The sequence below is a fragment of the Zalophus californianus genome, chromosome 12, assembly GCF_009762305.2.
Source record: "Zalophus californianus isolate mZalCal1 chromosome 12, mZalCal1.pri.v2, whole genome shotgun sequence".
NCBI classification, from domain to species: domain Eukaryota; kingdom Metazoa; phylum Chordata; class Mammalia; order Carnivora; family Otariidae; genus Zalophus; species Zalophus californianus.
In genome coordinates, this window is record NC_045606.1 from 31,852,430 (window position 1) to 31,872,272 (window position 19,843).

General features: G+C 38.6%; 2 protein-coding genes across 4 annotated transcripts in view; one reads left to right on the forward strand and one right to left on the reverse strand.

Annotated features, from left to right (window-relative positions):
- Positions 1 to 19,843, forward strand: part of ZNF804B (zinc finger protein 804B) — a 544,519-nt gene that overhangs the window by 22,381 nt on the left and 502,295 nt on the right. The gene's annotated exons all lie outside the window — the stretch shown is intronic.
- Positions 1,815 to 18,160, reverse strand: TEX47 (testis expressed 47). 3 transcript variants are annotated; one of them, XR_004819494.1, is made up of 3 exons: positions 18,024 to 18,160; positions 16,277 to 17,266; positions 1,815 to 1,939 (listed from the first exon to the last, which is right to left on the reverse strand). XR_004819494.1 is itself a non-coding variant. In XM_027574977.1 (2 exons), exon 2 carries the CDS (start codon positions 17,167 to 17,169, stop codon positions 16,408 to 16,410), a length of 762 nt encoding a protein of 253 aa, XP_027430778.1. In that variant the 5' UTR covers positions 17,170 to 17,266; positions 18,024 to 18,160; the 3' UTR covers positions 16,098 to 16,407. The 3 variants fall into 3 exon arrangements, 2 of the variants coding, with proteins under 2 accessions (XP_027430778.1, XP_027430779.1); XM_027574977.1 differs by lacking the exon at positions 1,815 to 1,939 and having other exon boundaries at positions 16,098 to 17,266; XM_027574978.1 differs by lacking the exon at positions 1,815 to 1,939 and having other exon boundaries at positions 16,098 to 17,266; positions 18,015 to 18,152.

Below are 19,843 nucleotides of genomic sequence, written 5' to 3' on the forward strand. Positions count from 1 at the left end.
TGTAAGATAGCATTTATAGGTTCTGAGAATTTGATTATGGGCATCGATGGGGGCCATTATTCTGCTTACAGAATTTTAGGTTCATATACCTCTGTAGTTATTCACTGGTTGTTCTCTCTCATAGGCCTCTCAAACACATAATCTCTAAAACTGAATGAATCTTCCATCCAGTGTGTTCTTCCTTGGTTAGGGACATCATCTTTATTTATTTATTTTTTTAAGATTTTTTACTTATTTATTTGACAGAGAGAAAGACAGCACTGAGAGAGGGAACGCAAGCAGGGGGAGTGGGAGAGGGAGAAGCAGGCTTCCCGCTGAGCAGGGAGCCCGATGTGGGGCTTGATTCCAGGACCCTGGGATCATGACCTGAGCCGAAGGCAGACGCTTAACCACTGAGCCACTCAGGCGGCCCTGGGACATCATCTTTATCCAACACTGTAGGCTCGAAACTTGAGTGTTTTCCTTTAATCCCTCATCAGATTGGTATGTCCGCTCATTTTACTTCCTAAGTATTTTTCCAGTCTTACCCCTGCCTTGCACCTCTTCCACCACTCCTGCCTCCTGCCAAGGAAGGCAAGCGTTTTCCATTTTTCTGAAAATAAAATGCTTCTTGATTAACCGTGTCTGGCATTGTGTGAGCTGGTGGAGGTACCGATGCAAATCAGGTGCCCATGTCTTCTGCTTCAGTGGAATTTATAGTCTAGAAGGGAAAAAACACACTGTAGAAATAAACCTGCCTGACAAATGTCCTAGAAGAGGACAGTTCTGATCTTTGTGATTATGGTTCATTTTTCAAAACTTGGGGTTCAAATTTGTAAATATCCTAGACAAAGACCATCAAGGTGGCTGATTTAAATGTAATCAATAGTAAGTACTTTTGTGTGTGTGTATATGTGTCACTTTCTCCTGATTCCAGAATATAAAGTTGAACAATAAGACTGCTAAGTTACAAGTCAAATATGGCAATTTGTTTACTTGTAGTAAAATCAAGCTAGAATGGCCTGCAGAGCTCAGCTTCATCCATTATTTCTTTTTTTTTTTAAAGATTTTATTTATTTATTTGACAGAGAGATTGACAACGAGAGAGGGAACACGAGCAGGGGGAGAGGGAGAGGGAGAAGCAGGCCCCCCGCGGAGCAGGGAGCCCGATGCGGGACTCAATCCCAGGACCCTGGGATCATGACCTGAGCCGAAGGCAGTCGCTTAACTGACTGAGCCACCGAGGCGCCCCACATCAGTTATTTCTAAATGGGGTTACCCTGCAGATTTCAGGTCCCTGGACTAGCTTGGATGGAATCAAAATGCTGAGGTGGGTGAAGGCTTGGATGCGCCCTTTAAACAGGGTGCCTGTGAGTGTGCTGTTCACATTAACAGTGTGAAATTAGTGAACCAGTGGCCACTCACCAATCCTGCCTTGATTTGTGACTCAGAGGCTGAGGAAGGTTTTGTGATTTGTGCATGCTCTGTCCTCTCCTTTTTCCACTGGTAACTGTTGGGGATGACTCCAAGAAGCTTCCCTGTTGTTCTAAACACCTCCCTAATTCTCAGTTTGCAGTCACAGTAACAGGTTAAAAGCACTCATTTTATGTCGGACATACTAGGCTGAAACAAGCCTTTCACACATTGTCTTTTATTTAATCTCTAAAACGATTTTAAGATGTAGGCATTACTGTCTTCCATCTTGCAGATGAGATGAGGCTCCCCATTTCACAACCACTGAATGGCAGAGAGAGCTTGGGCTTGGATCCAGGACCTTCAGATTCCAAGGCTCAGGTGTGAGACGACTTCATGGAGAACTGATGCTTCTCTCTGTGTGCCACCAGGATGATTTTCACATTCCTTTATTACCACCTAATGCCATTTCAATTGTTGGTTCACATATCTGTCTCTCCTTCTTTGAGTCTCTGACAATAGGATCTGTGTCTTCTTCATCCAGGGTCTGCAGTGTAGTAGACACTCAATCAAACTGTCCCCTTGGTCATTCTTTTATTCATTCATCAAATCTTAGTTGCTTACAGTGGGTCGAAATGAAAATATAAAGTTCAAGTAAATGTAAAATGTGTGTTTCTGCACACATGGCACAATAACAGGTAGAACTTTGGCAAACTATCCATGTGTACAGTGGTTGATGTGTGCGTATAATTAACTAATGTTCAGACTTTAGTAAAAAACTAATGGTGAAAACTCTTATTATTGGCAGTAATAATGCCTATAAAGGCATTTTCCAAAAACCCAAAGACGCAATGAATGCATAACACTTCCAAAGGGAAGCAGGTATTTTAAATATTTTTTATCTCATGTAAATTATAGATAATGTAATTTTTCAAGGTGAAAACCCCAAATTATGTCTCTTCATAGGAGGATATAAAAATGTTTATTTGCTTCCTTTATTATTATGTACTTTTTCTTATTTTATCTTACACTAATTCTGCTCCTAAGGATGAATATTAAAAATCAATTTATGTACATCAGGTGACAAGGCATAATGGTGTTATTACTTTATTCCTTCAGGTATATGTGATTAAGCAACCAATTTCTTCTTAGAAACATATAAGAGAAAGAAAACTCATAAAACCGACATAAATCCATTTTCATCTTATTAGAATTTGAGTTTTTTAAAAATAATAATAAATCCCTTCATAAGTATATCAAACCATTTAATTACAGTGGTGAGTGATTTTCTAATGTTCACATTATTATTGAAGAATATAAGCAGGGTATTCATAACACATATTAATAAAAGTTAAATAACTGATCAGAGTCCAGTTGTCTGAATCATCATTTAAGCATTTATCAAATTATAGCTCAGATTCTTCCTGAGGATATTAAGAGCAGGAGCAAAAGCCAGCTGAAGGACCTACCCTGTGTTTTATCCTGCTAGGGGATTTTCTGGAAGATCTCTAGACTACTGGAGCCTTGCTGCAGAAGCATTATGTATCAGCAGCTTGACTAATTGGCCTGACATCCCTGAGGTCTCCCTAGGCTGCTGGTCAGAATTCAGACCATCTTATGTCCTTGTCACAAAGCTTATTGTCATAACTGCATTATGGAAACTGCAGACTTGCACAGCATACTCTAAATTCTGTGATGAATTCAATAAGCGCTTCCTGGGTTACTGGTTATTTTCATGTATGATTTATCTCATTTCATATTGGCTGCTCATTCAGTTTACAGGCAACAAAACTGAGGCTCAGAGAGGTTAATAACTTTCCTAACATCACAGTTAGCTAGCAGAAAATAAGAGATTCAAACACGAATCTTCTAATATGAAATCTAGAACTCTGTACTATGTGTGAGTAGGTTGCTTTGAAAACCATGTCAGGCTGCTAAGAAATTTTGTGTTTGCTTCAAAGAAAAAAAAAAAAAGCCCCCAAAGCACTTTAACTAACTTAAGCAAGAGAGAAGCATTGGTTAGTGGAAAGATTCATGGATAGAAAATGTTAGGGCCTCAGTCAGGGCTGGGAAATGCAATCTGGGGTTGAGGTGACTGTCTCTGGTCTTTCCAGATATTTCATCTGTTTCTTATCTCAGATTCACCATTTGCTGCTTTACAGATGGGTTCTTGCTGCCTCTGATAGATAATGACTGGTCCAGCCTGTGTGTGTGTGTGTGTGTGTGTGTGTGTGTGTGTGTGTGCGCACGCGTGCGTGCGCATGTGCACACATGTAATGGTGCAGGGGGAGAGAGAGAGATTGGGTGGGAGAGAGGGGGGCAGGGCTACTCAGTCTGTGGCCCACACCAGGAGCTATGGGAGGAGACACTCTGGGAAAGATGCACCAGCAGCTTCTCAGATGGGAATCAGAGAGGAGGTGGGGAGGACATAACGGGTAGAGAAATGATCTCCATTATTTATACAAAAGGACTTTCTTGTACTGTACTGTTAAACGATGATAGTTAAATCCCTGGTTCTCCCACTTGATTGGGAGCAGTTTTATGAATCTGAATTGGTTTCTCTAGTTTGGGTTAAGAGAGTTGTGTATATACTCATGTGTGTGTGCGTATGTGTGTGTGTGTGTGTGTACTAATATGTCTAACCCATAATACTATTCCATATATGCACATGTAATTCTATTTATGCAAGCATTTTATTCCTGTTAATCAACTGGGAGTTATCTTCATCAAAGAGGTATTTTGGTGTCTCTTCTATGATGTGAAGGGGGAAACATTGTCTTCTTGTCATTTGTAAACTAATTGTTTGTGCTTATACAAGTATCATTTGATTAATATTAGCAAGAGGAACCAGGTAGTGCCAGAGAGAAGAAGTGGCAGTTCTATTAGCAGAATGTGCTTGCCTGTAAGCTCTGGGTTTCCAATATCTCTGACATGGCACGCTACCCTGAGTCAACATCTTTAGCAGCAGACATTAGTTAATGGCCCTCAGAAGAATTATCCCACAAAGCAATTTTTATGGACGAGAGGATTCTTCAGGAAAACATTACACTCATTTCAACTTAGTATTATCTGAAAGCCCTAAACATCTTTCAGTATCCAAAAACATTTGCTGCTTGTGCAAGAAGATCAAAAGTGAAAATGTCAAACCGGTAATTACCTTCCCTTGTGTGTGGTATTCCTGAAAGCATCCCATAAAAAAAGATAAATACGAAGTACATTCATGGATGATGTCCTGGTTGAGAAACAACCAAGGTGAGGACTTTCTTTGCTTCTTACAGTCCATCACTCAGCTGCTCACTCCTAAAATATCAACCCAATAATCATGTGCCTAATATGCCAGACTTTAAAACACTTTAAGTTTTTGCTTGTAGCTTGTGGTTTGTAAGATGATGGAAAATAGGATTTAGTAACATGTGAGTTTTTGGAAATATTCTGTACCAAGAATAAGGCAGTAGAGATGTAGTCTTGATTCTACCCAAAGCGATAAGCAAGACGTGGATGATGTCTAGTTCTCCTCTTATCATCATTCAGTGCTGTGCTTTGAGCCTCAACTGTCCATTTTTGTAACCAAGGGATGAGGTTGCAATAGACAGTGTCTGAAACTCCTTCTAGTTCTCATATTTGTGTCCTTTCTTAGTCTATAATATGTCAGAGAGATCATAGTCATGTCACTTAACAAAGAGCAAATTTTAAAAAGAGATGCTGATAGTTGTCGTAGGTGGGGGATGGATATACAGGTTCATTATACTAGTCTCTTCACTCCTGTGAATGAAACTTTTCAGAGGGACAGAAATGGAGAAATATAGCTAAAGCAGATGACAGCAATAATAAGGAAATGCTGCTTATTATCTCCCCATCCTAAAAAGGAAAAATCATGGTATGTTAGTTTATTTTAATGAGTCACCTAAACATGAAAGGTGACAGAAACAATAGGATGTAGTAGGAAGCAGGACTAGAGGAATTGGAAAAGCTTGCAAGCCCTCTTGAGCCATTTCAGTTGAAATGCTTTATAATTTTATTATGAAAGACATATAGGATGTACTTATAGTCAAATTTAATGAATATACATTACAGAGATAAATGGTTCATGAATTCACCATCATTTTAGATTATGCATTATTGCTCTTTAAAATCATTAGTTTGGAAAATTGGGATTTGATTGTAATTTGCAATTTCCTAGCTTGCCCTGACTGGGCAAAGGAGGAAGCACTCTGGATAATGGCCAGAGCAAAATTTACAAATGCGATGGGGTTGATCCATAAAGTAGATAAAGGACATGGCATAATTTGCAATCAACTCTAAAAGTTTGACCATGGAAATACCAATGGAATAACCCAAAGTTTGAGCTGTAACATTAGAGCACATACTTTTTTTAAAGATTTATTTATTTATTTTAGAGAGAGGTGGAGAGAGAGCATGTGTGGCACAAGGGGCAAAGGGAGAGAGAGAATCTTGAGGCAGACTCCCCACTGAGGGTGGAGCCTGATGTGGGGCTCGATCCCAGGACCCGAGATCATGACCTGAGCTGAAATCAAGAGATGGCCACCTAACCAACTGAGCTACCCAGGAGCCCCAGAGCTCATGAATATTATAAAGTCACTTTCTGCAAAGCTAGATTTCTCCCAGAGATTAGTGCATTTATCTAAACAGATGTTTACTGAGCAATCATTCTGTTCCAGAACTGTACAGACTGTCACCTGAGGACCTTTAAGGTACAAGACCAGCTCTTTGCCATTCAAAACTGGGTACAGCTCTTCTCTCCTTGGTCCATGATTGGATGTTTAATCTCACATAAGAGGGCAGATTCCTTTCTTGAAACCAGAATAAACTACTGGTCTTCCTCTTAGTAAAAACTTTAACATCTCCAGAGGGCCCTGTGCATTCCCAAACTGACTCTGCAAATTCACTAAGAACTAACTCAACAGCCAAGCTTATAGAAATGTTCTTTATACTTTGTTCTCTTTCCTCACTCAACCTTCACGATCTCCTTCTGTCTCCGATATACTGTGTACGTCACTCTTTCCAAGTTACCACTGATCTGGTTGGGTACTGTTGGGTACTCTCTTTTAAAAGAAATTGTTCTTTTCCTTTGGCTTCCATGTCACTGCCTGATCTGCTCTGCTTTCTCTGCTTCTGGGTGATTTAAACAATGTCTTCTTCAACTTCTTTGTGGGTCCCTGTTCTTCCCATAGCATTCCTCAGGGTTCTGAGGTAGACTGTCTTCTCTCTTCACCATCGACTTGTGCTGGGCGAGAGGATCACTCCTGAATCCTCAGTCATCTGTGATGATGTCCAGTCTTTATCTCTACCAGACCCATCTCCATCACTTCGGAGAATATATCCAAAGCTCTACTGGATGGTTTAACGTTGATGCTTTGCAGACACCTCAGATTCAGCATGTTCAAAATGGAAAACTTCCTCTTACTGCCTGCACATCCCCAAGCTACTGTTCTTCCAGTATTGTCTGTCTTTGGGAATGGCACGTGCCTTCTGTTCTTGTCATTATCATTGTACAGACATCCTATCATCTCGTTCTGGTGAGTCTGTCCAGCCTCGTTGCCAAGTACCCTTCTCATCTCTTCTCCCAATTCAAACTGGGTCTTCTATAATGCATATCTAATCATGGCATTTCTCTGATTAAAACAAAACTGTGTCCCCTTTCACTTGAGGTGAAGTCATGGTGCTGATGTAGCTCTAAGTGTCTGTGTAATCTGGTCCCATGCCTAGCTGTCCAATCTCATCTCTTATGATTCCATTTGTTTTTCAAGTCCTGCCTTATTGATATTCTTTCACATCTCCCAGCACAGTATGGCTCTTCTTGCCTTTGGGTGTTAGCACATCCCTCTGATCAAGTATACATAAATATATCCTCCACCAGAAACACTCCCTTCCTACTCCTTGCCTTTTATTTTGGCTCAGTTCTATGCAACTTCCAGAAATCCTTGTGTCTGTCTTCCCTGAGAGGCATCCCCTAATCCTCTACACTAGGTAAATTTAGGAAGCCATTGCTAATAAATATATATTATTATATAATATATTAATTAATATAATTACTATAATTATAACTGTTTAATTTTTTTATGTGTCTGGGGTAGAGGGAGATAGAGACTGCATACTCTCTAAGGTAGAAATTATACTTATTGCATTGTACCCCCAAGCCCCCATGCCTGATAAAGCATTTGACACAGTTTTTCAGTCCACACTTGCTGAATGATTAAATTCAGAAAGAGAATACAATTCAAGGTGTATCATGTTGTCCTACAACCAGCTGAGGGAAACAGAGGGCAAAACATTTCAATAGAATGCCTAAGGACACCTTTTTACCTAAATTTTTATTGCAAATGGAATAAATAATGTATCAATGAATTTGGGAAGGGCCCTATGGAGGCTTTTATGTGTTTGTGCCCTTAACACATGACTACACATCAATAAATGACAGTGGCATGACCTTCAGTAAATGTATGTGACACTCAGTAAATAATTAGTAATGTTTTGAATGACTTTTATTTGACTAATGGAAGGAATTGAGCTCAGTAAGTGCTGCTGATTTCGTATTTGGCTCCACTGAATACAGATACAATGTTAAGGGGAGCTGTGATGGTGACTATCAGACTCAGGATTATCACTGGGACAATCTCTCCTTTAGCTTAATTTATTCTAACTTATCAAAGTGTTTTGAGTTTCCTGGAAGTTACTTACTTACATCAGAAAATGTGTATTTAGTACTTAGCCATTTCAACAAAGTATGAGATTTAGTATGTTGCATGTTCTCTATACCTCCTCTAAAGGTATTAGTGATGGAAGTATCAAAAATTATTCCAACCTGACGTAGCTGTCATATATCAGTAATGGAAAGCCCATTTTACTTTACAAACTCTATACTCCTCATATATTTCCTACCTCAGGAATGGTAGCATCTTGTTGTAAAAACTAGAAATCTAAAATGTTTGACACGTTTCTCTCCCTCATAACCTATGTTTATTTATTTATTTATTTTATGTTATTTACCTGATTATCTTTCAGATTGGTCCCCTTAGATCCATTTCCACAGTCATTAATCTGGTTCTATCTATTATCACCCCTTGCCAACTTCCTAAGGAGCCTATCTGCACCAACATGTCCCCTGCCAGTCCATTCTCCACTCAACAGCCAAACCAGTCTTATTATGCCCTGCTTAAAATCTTCAGTAGCTTCCCATCAGCCTTAAAGAAAAATGTCCCTCTCTTCTCTGTGTCTCCTGATGTTAGAGTGCTACCCAAACATGCTATTTAGGTGTCATAATCTAACATACAGATTTCTGGCTTTTTGATTTCCCATTCATCTTTGCACTAAAATGAATGCATCCAGGATAGACTTTTTAAAGGAAAATGTTGGTATTGCCCACAGGTACTTTCTGATAGGGTCGGTGAATTCAAGATATTCATTCATTCAGACATCAGCCTTCAATATTTTATTTTATTTAAGATTTTATTTATTTATTTGATAGAGAGAGAGAGAGAGAGAGAGAGCACAAGTAGGCAGAGTGGCAGGCAGAGGGAGAGGGAGAAGCAGGCTCCCCACTGAGCAGAGAGCACAATGCAGGGCTCTATCCCAGAACCCTGGGATCATGACCCAAGCCGAAGGCAGACGCCCAACCGACTGAACCACCTAGGAGGCCCTCAAAATTTTAATACAAACATCTTAATCCTGTCCTCCTGCCTGATTCTAAGACAACATGTCTTTCTTTTGAGACACATTTCTGGATACAGTTCAAGGGCTTCATGGACTTCTTTATAATGCTCAGAGGTTCTACGATGTAGATGAACGGAGACCCCAAAAGAAAAAAATTACTTGTTTGGGGCCACCTAATGAGTTGGTAATGGAGTACATAACAAGAGTCAGTCATCTCACTTCAATGTTCTTTTCATTTTGTCATTTTGATTTTGGTGGAACAGTTACGTGCTCAAGAATTGTCACTATAGAGGATAGAAAGTGAAGAATCGATGAATCAAAATACTACAAGGTGTGTAGTTTTATCTATGATGAAATAAACCTTGTTGTAGAGTAGTTTATTATTTGTGCTTTCAAAAAGCAAAGTCTAGTATAAACTGAGTCTAGTAAAAACAAGAGAGAGAGGAGGAAGGTGAGAGATGAGTGGGAGAGATCCCTCAGGATGTCATTACACTAGAATGCATTTTGGTAAAATGTAAATGTGTTCAGTATTCAGACATTTATTTTTTCCTCAATAAATCAAGGCTTTACATTTAATGCACTCTTTTATAAATAGTATTTTTAAAAATGGCTTAGTACTTTAGAATGAGATTAGAAATGTGAAGTGCATAACTAAAATGGAAGCAAATTTTCACTTTTATAATAACCTAAGAAGAGATACATAATAAATATTAGCCTTATTAAGCACATATCTCTCAAAGAACAGGTGAGTGTGGCAGGTAAAAAAAGGATTTGAAGAACATAAAGAAAACATCTTTAGAATATGGAATAAAGGTTGTATACCTTACTAGTAGCTTGCTCAGATGCTCCAATAGGAAAGAGTATTTTTATTTTTAATCCAATGAATTGGGAATGAGTTCCTATACTTGGCTCAGTGAATAGTAATACATAAGTATAAAAGTTCCGCTGAATCACTTCCAGAAGATATTCTTAGTATCCTTCCAAATTAAAGTGGAAGAAATTAATATGTGGGTAAAACAGAAAACTTCACATAAGGTACAACCGTTATATTTTCACTTGCTATTTTAAAGAGCTCCATGGACAATGACCCAAACCTGATCAATTACATAGGAACATTTTAATATATTGACATTTCACAACCATTCTGATGGAAGTAAAATTAACTTTATGGGAAAATTCTTAGAGATATTTTAACAGCCTCTTTTTAAAAATGAGACACTGAAGATCTGAATACCCCAAATCCCAGAGTAATAGCTTACAAGTCGCTGGCGGGGAAAGGGGTGTGAAAATAGACAACAGCCTTACAATAGAAGAATTGCTAGAATGTGGTTGAGTACCACATACAGTGTGGGTTTCTTGAGTTTGCCAGGCTTCACAGAGGAAATATAATTTGATCAATAGGCAGAATTTTGCTAAGAGAAGTGAGAGGAAAGAGGATAAAGACGGAGTGGAGGAATATTAGGAGTCAAAGCTTTGCAGATCATGATAGAATTTTGTTTTTTATCCTGGAGGTGAAATAGAAGCCATTGAAGTATTTTGATGGGAGGAATGACATTTGTTGAGTGCTTACTATATGCCGGGAGTATTGATATCGCTATATCAATATATTGATATAATCAATATGTTATTGATTATAATCAATCTTATAATGTAGATACTGTTATCACGCTCTCTTTGTAGGTGAGGAGTCTAAGGTGTCAAGAGGTGAAGAAATGAAATACGGCTCTCCAAGTTCTTGAGCCAGGTTTCAACACAGAAATTGGATAGCAGAGGTGGCCCTCTCTCTTTTTTTAAATTAAAGATTTACTTATTTGAGAGAGAGCAAATGAGGGAGGTTGCAGAGGGAGAGGGAGAGAGAGTCCCAAGTGGGCTCCTGCTGAGCACGCAGAGCCCAAGACTGGGATTGATCTCAGGACCCTGAGATCAGGACCTGAGCGGAAACCAGGAGTCAGAGGTTTAACACCCGGGCGTCCCCAGGGGTCCCCAGAGGTGGCTCTCTTAAACCTGTGCTACGCTGCTTTTAACACTGATAGAAATACTATATAGATTAGCAGGAGGAAGAGGAGATGGGAGTGAGGGAGATCCCTAAGGAGAGCACAAAAACAAGGCCAGACAACTAGAAACACTTTCTGCGGGAAAAGGGGTGGATTGATTGGCTGTCAGTGTAATAAGGAAGAGGGGAAATTGGGACAATGTTCAGGTTTCTAACTTGGCAACTGTGTGGAGAGTGGTCCATTTTCTAGTTACAGGGAGTGCAAGTGGGGGAGCAGATTGAAGGAGGGGTGGTGGCTGGGAAGGGGTGCATTCTACACAGAGCATATGGAGATGGAGATGCCTGTGGAAATGTAGGAGGACATCCGGAGGAGGCACTACATGAGGGCTGGAGCACAGGAGGGGTATGGTGCCGCAGTGAAGAGACCACTCAGAATTAAATCCAGACCCCCTACCCATGACCACAACTAATTATGTAAAGTAGTTAAGTGGAAATAGGAAACTTCTGTTAATCAACTCTTGCTTTCATTGTTGGCAAAACACTTCATGTCTTTGGGTCTCAGAATCTTTATCTGTCAAACAGGGAGATTAGAGCAGACATTTGAAAAGTGCTTTGGGGGGTTCTCTTTATATTCTCTTAAAAACTATGCACTGTGTTTACTGCATAGGTCCTATCAGCAGGTAATCTGGAAATTTACATAATTGGCCACAAGAGGGAGAACTCTAATTCCACATTAAATCATTTTCTACACTATGAAATAATCTCAAAGTTGGTGATAGGCTGTCTCATTTCCACTTCCTTGTGGAAGTTGGGGGAATTCTACTGCTAGAGATAGGTTTAACTGAATTGAAATGTGGTTTTGTGTCACTAAAGTTACGAGAAAGTCACTGAATGTAAAAATCTATTTGTATTAAGCAATAATTCTCCATGAATGAATCCACATGCCTCTTTACTTATGATGAAGACAGTAAAAATTTTAAATTCACCCTGGGAGGATTTTTTTCCTCCAAATAACATTATTTTAGTTAACCTTCATGAAAACTATAACCTTCCTGAAAGCCCTTGGTTATTCTGAAAAGAACATAAGAGCCTTGGCATGTCAGTCTTCTATGAGGATACCCATATCAAAATAAAAGAATTAGAATGGCACCGGCCTCACCAGTTTAAATGTTATATGTTCACTGGATATGTATATGTTGTATGTTCTATGTTCATTGTTATAAGAACACTGAATGTTATATGTTCAGTATGAAAATACTCATTTTCTGCTTGGGTTAACTGTACTTTAGCTTTTATTATTTTTAATTTTTTAAAAAAGATTTTATTTATTTATTTGATAGAGACAGATAGTGACAGAGATAGCGCGAGAGAGCACAAGCAGGGGGAGAGGCAAAGGGAGAGGGAGAAGCAGGCTCCCCGTGGAGCAGGGAACCCAACGTGGGGCTCGATCCCAGGACCCTGAGATCATGACCTGAGCTGAAGGCAGACGCTTAACTGACTGAGCCACCCAGGTGCCCCTGTACTCTAGCTTTGTGGAAAGTTTTATTGTAAGGAAACTGTAACTCTCATTGGGTTGAGAATTACCTTATGAGTCTTCCTAAGCTTTAATAAGTCACACTTTTTTGACTTGATCAAATTAAATTACCTTTGTAAGGTCTGACTATAGTATTTCTGCATTTTATCAAATATATCTAAACATAGACTATGTGTCTTCCCTTTTAAAGACATGATATTAGTGAGCTATATAGGAACCTCAATAATACAACTGTTGCTGAAAACATATTTGTGTTCCCCCTTAGAGACAGTGTCACATTCTTTTAATATGTTTGATGACAGCAGATATTCCTTTGAGAGTGAATGCAATAATCAACAACAACAACAACAGATGTTTTTATGAATGGAGACTGAATATCAAGGTCACCAATCAAGTTGGAGTATATATTATTTGGGAGTCATAATACTAGATGTAGCTAAAATATTTAAACTCCCTTTGATTTATAAACCTTTTCATTCATCTGTCATAAAAGTCACAAAATGTTTTCAGCAGGGATGTTGTAGCTGAAAAATAAGTAGAAACCCCCCTAATGTGACTTCTAGGAAGGGTAATTTCCATTTGAATAAACTCATTCTCCTGTTCTCACGAAAACAGAGAAATAACTACATAAGTAGTTTGATTTATTTAGAGTCTCTTTGCTCTTCTTTTCCAGTTACTTTCATAATGGACACTTCAAGAATCCTTCAAATGTAAATTAACAGTATACTAAGTAAATCGGTAATATTATCCTTGAGATCTTTCCTATAACTTCCTCCAAAAATGATTCCGATTTTTAATGTTTTTCTTTGGCTTAGTGAATTAATTTTCAATCAGTGCTTTTCGTATTGGTCTATAATGCTTTCTGATACGAAAGTATTATAGACCAATAAAAGATCGATGCTAGGCAGTGTGCTAGGCCTATGCTAGGAAGATACACACCTTTCAGCTGCTGCTTGTATCCCCAGTGACAAGCATGGTGCTTGGCCCTCTAGTAAACATTTACCAGTAGGTATTTAGTAAATATTAGTGGCAGAGATGAATGAAAACTAAATGATATGAAATTACATATATATGTATACTTATATATGTGATTATTCCTATTATATATATATTATTGTTCCAGACTATTACATAATCACCCACCTAAAACATAGGGGCTTAAATCAACGACAGTCGTTTATCTCGTTCACAGATCTGCAATTTGGACAGGGCTCAGTGGGAACACACCGTCTCTACTACTCCACACAGTGTCAGTTGGGCTGGCTTGAAATCCAGGGTTGACTGGAAGACTAGAGTCTGGAATCACCGGAAGTTTCACTCACTCACATATCTAGTGGTGATCTGGCTGTTGGCTGGGACCTCGGCTGGGGATGTCCTCTGGAAAATCACTTGGATTGCTCACAGCGTATTTTTAGGTTCTAAGAGCTAGCTAGCATTGAAGTGATCGTGGTAAAGTGAGTAGCACTTTTATGACCTAGCTGTGGGGGGTCACATGGGATCACTTCTGTTGTACTCTCTTGGTCAAGGCAATTACAAAGGTCTGCTTGATTTTAAGGGGAGGGGATTTAGAAGCCACCATGATATGTATGAATGTTAAGGCCACATTGTAAGAAGAGCACGTGGGATGTGATATTAGCCATGGCCATTTTTGGGAAATACGCTGTACTTTTATGTAGATAAATATACAATTTTATTTGTAACCTGCACTTCTATTCACTAGCTAACTTTAGAAAATACTCTTCCCAAACAAACAAAATTTACCTTCCTAAAGGAATTTTACCTGATTTAATGAACACTTATGGTTCATTTTCTCCTTCCTGTTTTTGCTTGTTCTCTGTTCTCGTAAATATGCTCATCTGCCCTCCCCAACCTCTCCTCACATCCACAAGCCTAGATCAAGGCTTACTTCTTCAAGTCTTTCCTCTACGGCTTTTTTTTTTTTTTTTGCCTGGAAAGCATTTTTTACTTCCATTCATTTTGTTGCTGAACACTTATTCTCAAAGGGTGGATGCCTGTGTCTTTTTCACATTTCAGAGCAAATAGCACATTACTGATGAATAGAAGGTGTTTAATATTTGCTAAATTGATAAAATGTTTGTAAGTTATATACTCTTTCTTAACCAGAAGAATTACTTCATGTTTAATCTAAAATATACTCTTTCTGTTACTAAATTTAAATGAACAGAACTTCAAGTTCAGCTAAGAATGAAAAATGCCATTCTGTATCTAAATCTATATTACAAAATTTAAAAATAGAAGCAGTCTTTCCTGAAATTTGATTCTGATATGGAACAAGTGATGACAAATTATCTGCACATGACAAATTTGAGATGTATACTGAGATTGCTTTTTTTCCCCTAAAGAGACTGAAAATCAAATAGTAATAAAAAAAACATAAAACGGAAAACAGTATTTCTTCTACTAAATCTGTTTCATGAGATATTGAAATAATTTTGGATAAATATCACTGAAGCCATCAAGATATTAATGCCATTGAATAGTTTAAACTAATGATACTTTTTAAAATAAATTATACTATTTTAAATAATAATAAATACTATACTATTTTAAATAATAATAAATACTATACTATTTTAAATAATTTTAAATAAATTATACTATTTAAAATGAATATTTTAAATAAGGGCATTGATCCTGGGTGAAGGAAGGATCAACTTAAAATAGGTCATATAGAAATTGCACGTCATTAATTGCTTTATAGGAAGTAAATTGAAAAGAAACCAATTTGTATATCTTTTGTGGGATAATTTATAAATGTTTTACAAGTTAGCAAGAATCATGTTTTCTATGTACCCTGCCGTATCCCTAACATCTGGCAAACGTCTGTCATGTGAGGGATGCTCAAAAAATGATTTTGCATGAAAGAATACAGTGCCTTCTGACAATGTATTTTCTGGTTGTTTCAAAAAGCTACTGTGTTCTTCAGCTTTATAATAGCCTCAGAATTCTTGATTATATAGTTCAGAATATATGAGCTTTGGAACTGTTTTCAAAGTTGAGGTTTTGTGTTCTGAATTCAGGAATCATATCTCACAGAGATTAGTCCTTCAAGTATTTCCTACATAGTGCTAACTATAATAATGATCATACCATATCATATTTACTTTTACACATACTTGCCTCTAAACATAGGTTGCAAGCAACTCAATGATGGTATCTTTCCCCTAAATTTTATATTCTGAGAACAAATTGGTTTTTCCTGAAATTTGATTCTATGTGGTGGCTACTGTTCATTTACTCTTGAAAGAATGAGTGAGGGGCGCCTGGGTGGCTCAGTCGGTTAAGCGTCTGCCTTCAGCTTAGGTCTTGATCCCAGGGTTCTGGCATCAAGCCCCATGTCAGGCTCCCTGCCCAGTGGGGAGTCTGCTTCTCCCTCTCCTGCTCTCCCTGCTTGTGTGTGCTTGCTCTCTCTCTCTCTCTCTTTCAAATAAATAAATAAAATCTTAAAGAGAAAGAATGAATGAGAATCGGAATCGGAATTTGCCCTTTATTATCTATACTTTTCTTAAAAAAACAAGCCATTTCATCAAAATGATGTTAACATTTGAAAAATTATTAGCTTATTAAACCCCTCCACCCATTAAAATAACATGTTGAACTTAATATCAGAATAAACATTAATTTCAAGTTTAGCTCAACATCCTCTGTAAAGATTAATATATTACCTTGTGTGTATTGTGACGTTCTGGTGCTTTCTTTTTTCAAAAGAAGAGTTACTTCAGAAAACCTGTTCTTTTATTTTAGTAGCACCAATTCCTTGAGAGATTGCACCCCACCCACCACATCTCTCTCAATCCTAGAAATAGGTAGGAGCCGGCCATATCACCTCGGAATCCAAAGTGACGTGTATGGGTTTGTTGTATATGTTTAGAAAAGTGTCTGGATCCATGAACTCTTCAGATTTGCACAAGTACTTTATCATTTGTTCTGGGATGAGCAGTTCAGGTGCAAGTTGGTGCAAGTTATCCCCTGGTCCTTTAGCGCCCACTTTAACCATCTTGAAAAGATGGAGCGCTAGCTTATGGGTCTGAGTGAGAAACTCTGTGATGACCTCTTCGGTGGACTGTGTCTGTGTCACATCATCAAGATACATGACTGGAACTTTTATCACTGAAACATGCCATTGCATGAAGAGCCTGGTTGGGATGTTATGGGACACAACGATAATTTTCATCCCTTGGATAAAAAATTCTGCTTCTCTCTTTTGATGGTTAAGATAATCCAAAAGAATTCGGTAAAGCGTACCATTGGAGCTCTCAAGGATGTGCAGGATAGAAGTAGGATATACCAGCAGAAACCCTGTCACTGCTTCCCCTAGGTGGTGTTTTAAAATCGACTGGAATGCTTGTTCATAGTAGTCAGCAATATCTTTTTTTTCTGTGTTTGCTGTTATCTCGGCCACTAGAAACATCCTATGAAGAAGGAATTTCTTTAGCTGTAGTCTTTGCTTCTCTTCCTGAAGATGAAAGTAATTGCCACGCGGGATTTGTGGCATTAGAGGAGATTCCACTGGAAAAGTCCTTTTGTTGGTCTTTCCCATACGGCCTGGGAATGTCATGATGGGTCCTGTTTGTTCTTGCCGATGATTCCAGTTTTTAGCCTAGCACAGTGTTCACATTATCGGGATACCTCTTCAGTGGTGAACTCTTTTATTTCTTCTCACGAAAAAAAAAAAAGTTTATTATTTGTCAGATGCTAGTGAGTAGCAAAATCCCTTCCCAGTATTATCGACAATACCATCTTTGAAATAAAAGAGAATGTTAAAACAAGATGTAAATTATAGAGATTGTTAAAAAGTTTACAGTGAAATAACATTCACATCATAGGAAAGAACTCTTAATACACTGGTGAGTGGGGAGAAGAAAGAACGTAATCTACAGCAAGTTAACTCTGTTTTTGTTTGCATTATTATTTTCTCTTTCAACTTATATTAAATTTCTTCCCTTTCCCTGAATCAGGCGTGTGCTCTTATGCACATGCACGTGTGCACAGGCACACACACGCACGCACACAGGAATGTATCTGACACTCACTCACCGTAGCATTGGTATCACATTAAAATGTCTTCATATATGTAATGGCAATTACAGATTGTCCTTGATTTGTCAATCAAAAAAAAAAGTGGTATCTTATGGTAATTCTCCATTAAAAAAATTTAACTGGTCAGTAAATTAAAAAAAAAAAATCTGGGGGATTCTGAAGTCCTAATTGGCTTACTCCATCTTTACTCGGGGTACGGAAAGTTAGTACTGTGGCTTGTCTAATAACATTCGATTTTTAGAGTACCTAATTTTGATTCTTTGGGGTTTTTTTCCTATCAACAAATGTCAGAAATGGCCCTTCTCCCTTCCTTTTGTTGTTGTTGTGGGCATCGAATAATAAATTCTGTTACTTTGCACTTACTCTTCTTACCAATCTCTTTTTCTTCCCTCCAGGTCATCTTAACATTTCTTTTCTTCAAGTGCTTCTTGCTTTTACCCGTCCATGAGGTCCCATTTGTCCTCCATTACTTGTCCAACTGCCAGTGTCTTGGGTGCTGCGGTGCCCTCTTGTTTCCATGGTGCCTAGCGAATCAGGCTGTCGGGGTCTTAAAGGGCCAGAGCGCACTGGCAAGTGCCATTGTTTCCTTTAATGAGGGTATCTCAACAGACATCTCAGCCTCACAGGAGAGGAAATGAGGGCTTCTTTTCTAGAATGGCTTCTTCTTTGCCAGGTGCCTTTGAAAGTCAGACAGATGGGGGACCTGAATATCTTACTAGACATAGTCTTTTCTTTTTACTTTTTGTCCACAATTTATGGAAGAGGCAACTAAAGCATGGAGTAGTTATGTACCTTGCACCCAATTCAAACATGCTTTCAGCAACCTCCCTACTCTGTCCGCCTAGGGTAGAGGGGGTATTGAGATGCATTAATTAAATACTTTAAGAACACATGTCAGAGTCTGTGTAAGGGTGACTCTGTTTTAAGAAATTTCTTCTATAAGGTTTCCTTAATTTGATGTAAATTTAAGTTAGTTTTTACAATAAAAATTAATAATACCATATCTTAAAATTGCATTCATGTGAGCTCTAACCATAATTTTAAAACAAGATTAGAAAACACCTTTATTTAATTTTTTAAAAAGTAAACCTTACAGTACTTCTTTTTTTCTTTTTTGAGGATTTCTGTATCTCTCTCCTTTTTTTTTTTTAAAGATTTTATTTATTTTTTGACACAGAGAGAGAGACAGCAAAAGAGGGAACACAAGCAGGGGGAGTGGGAGAGGGAGAAGCAGGCTTCCCGCTGAGCAGGGAGCCCGATGCAGGACTGGATCCCAGGACCCTGGGATCCTGACCTGAGCTGAAGGCAGACGCTTAATGACTGAGCCACCCAGGCGCCCCAAAAGTCAACCTTACAGTACTTTCCCCCGCCTAAGGTTTGTGATATCCAAACTTATGATCTGGCTTTAATGATATACGGTAATGAGTTATCCCAAAAAGTGGAGGCCGAGAGGTGACTTAATAATTCCTTAAGGATGTGGTACATAAACATTGACTAATTCCTCACAGGGTTCACTTCATCACTCCCTGAAATGACACAGTCTTTCCCAAGGCACGCAGGAACTTGTCACTGCCCAGTCTACGGGTTGTTCTCAGCCTCATTCTTCTTCCTGCTTTGCAGAATGTGATTGTGTTGACCATACCTCCTTTATGGCCTTCTCTTCTCCCTTGGTTTCTATGATTCTGGACCTGCCTGAATTTCTTCTCAAATTTCTGTTTATGGCCTTGCTCAGTTCCCTCTCACACTCAGCTTTGGGCAAAGCTGAGGCTCTGTGCTCATCATGCAGATCTCTCATTCTACCTCCATGTCCAAGTAGCTTAGCACCATCTTTTGTGAGGGCAGGTGGCTGGTCCTTGATGTCACTCTTGCCTCCAAACTTAGTGACTGACATTGCTGACTGACCATGGAGACCTCCCTGCTGAGGCCAGCCATGGATTTGGACTCCTTCTCAATCTAAGGCTCAAGGCAGATACCATTAGTTTGTGGGGGTTGACAAAGAAGAAAAAGAAAGACTAACTTTCCAGCCCCGTACTTTTTCTCTACGGAGGACTCCTAAATTGTAATCCTGTTTATTACACTTCTCCTGGGATGTACCTCTACCCTTTTAAATTTAAAAGGCCAACATTTTAACTATTATTTTCTGTATATTTCCCTTTACAAATACCCTATTTGTGTCTCAGTTACACATTTTT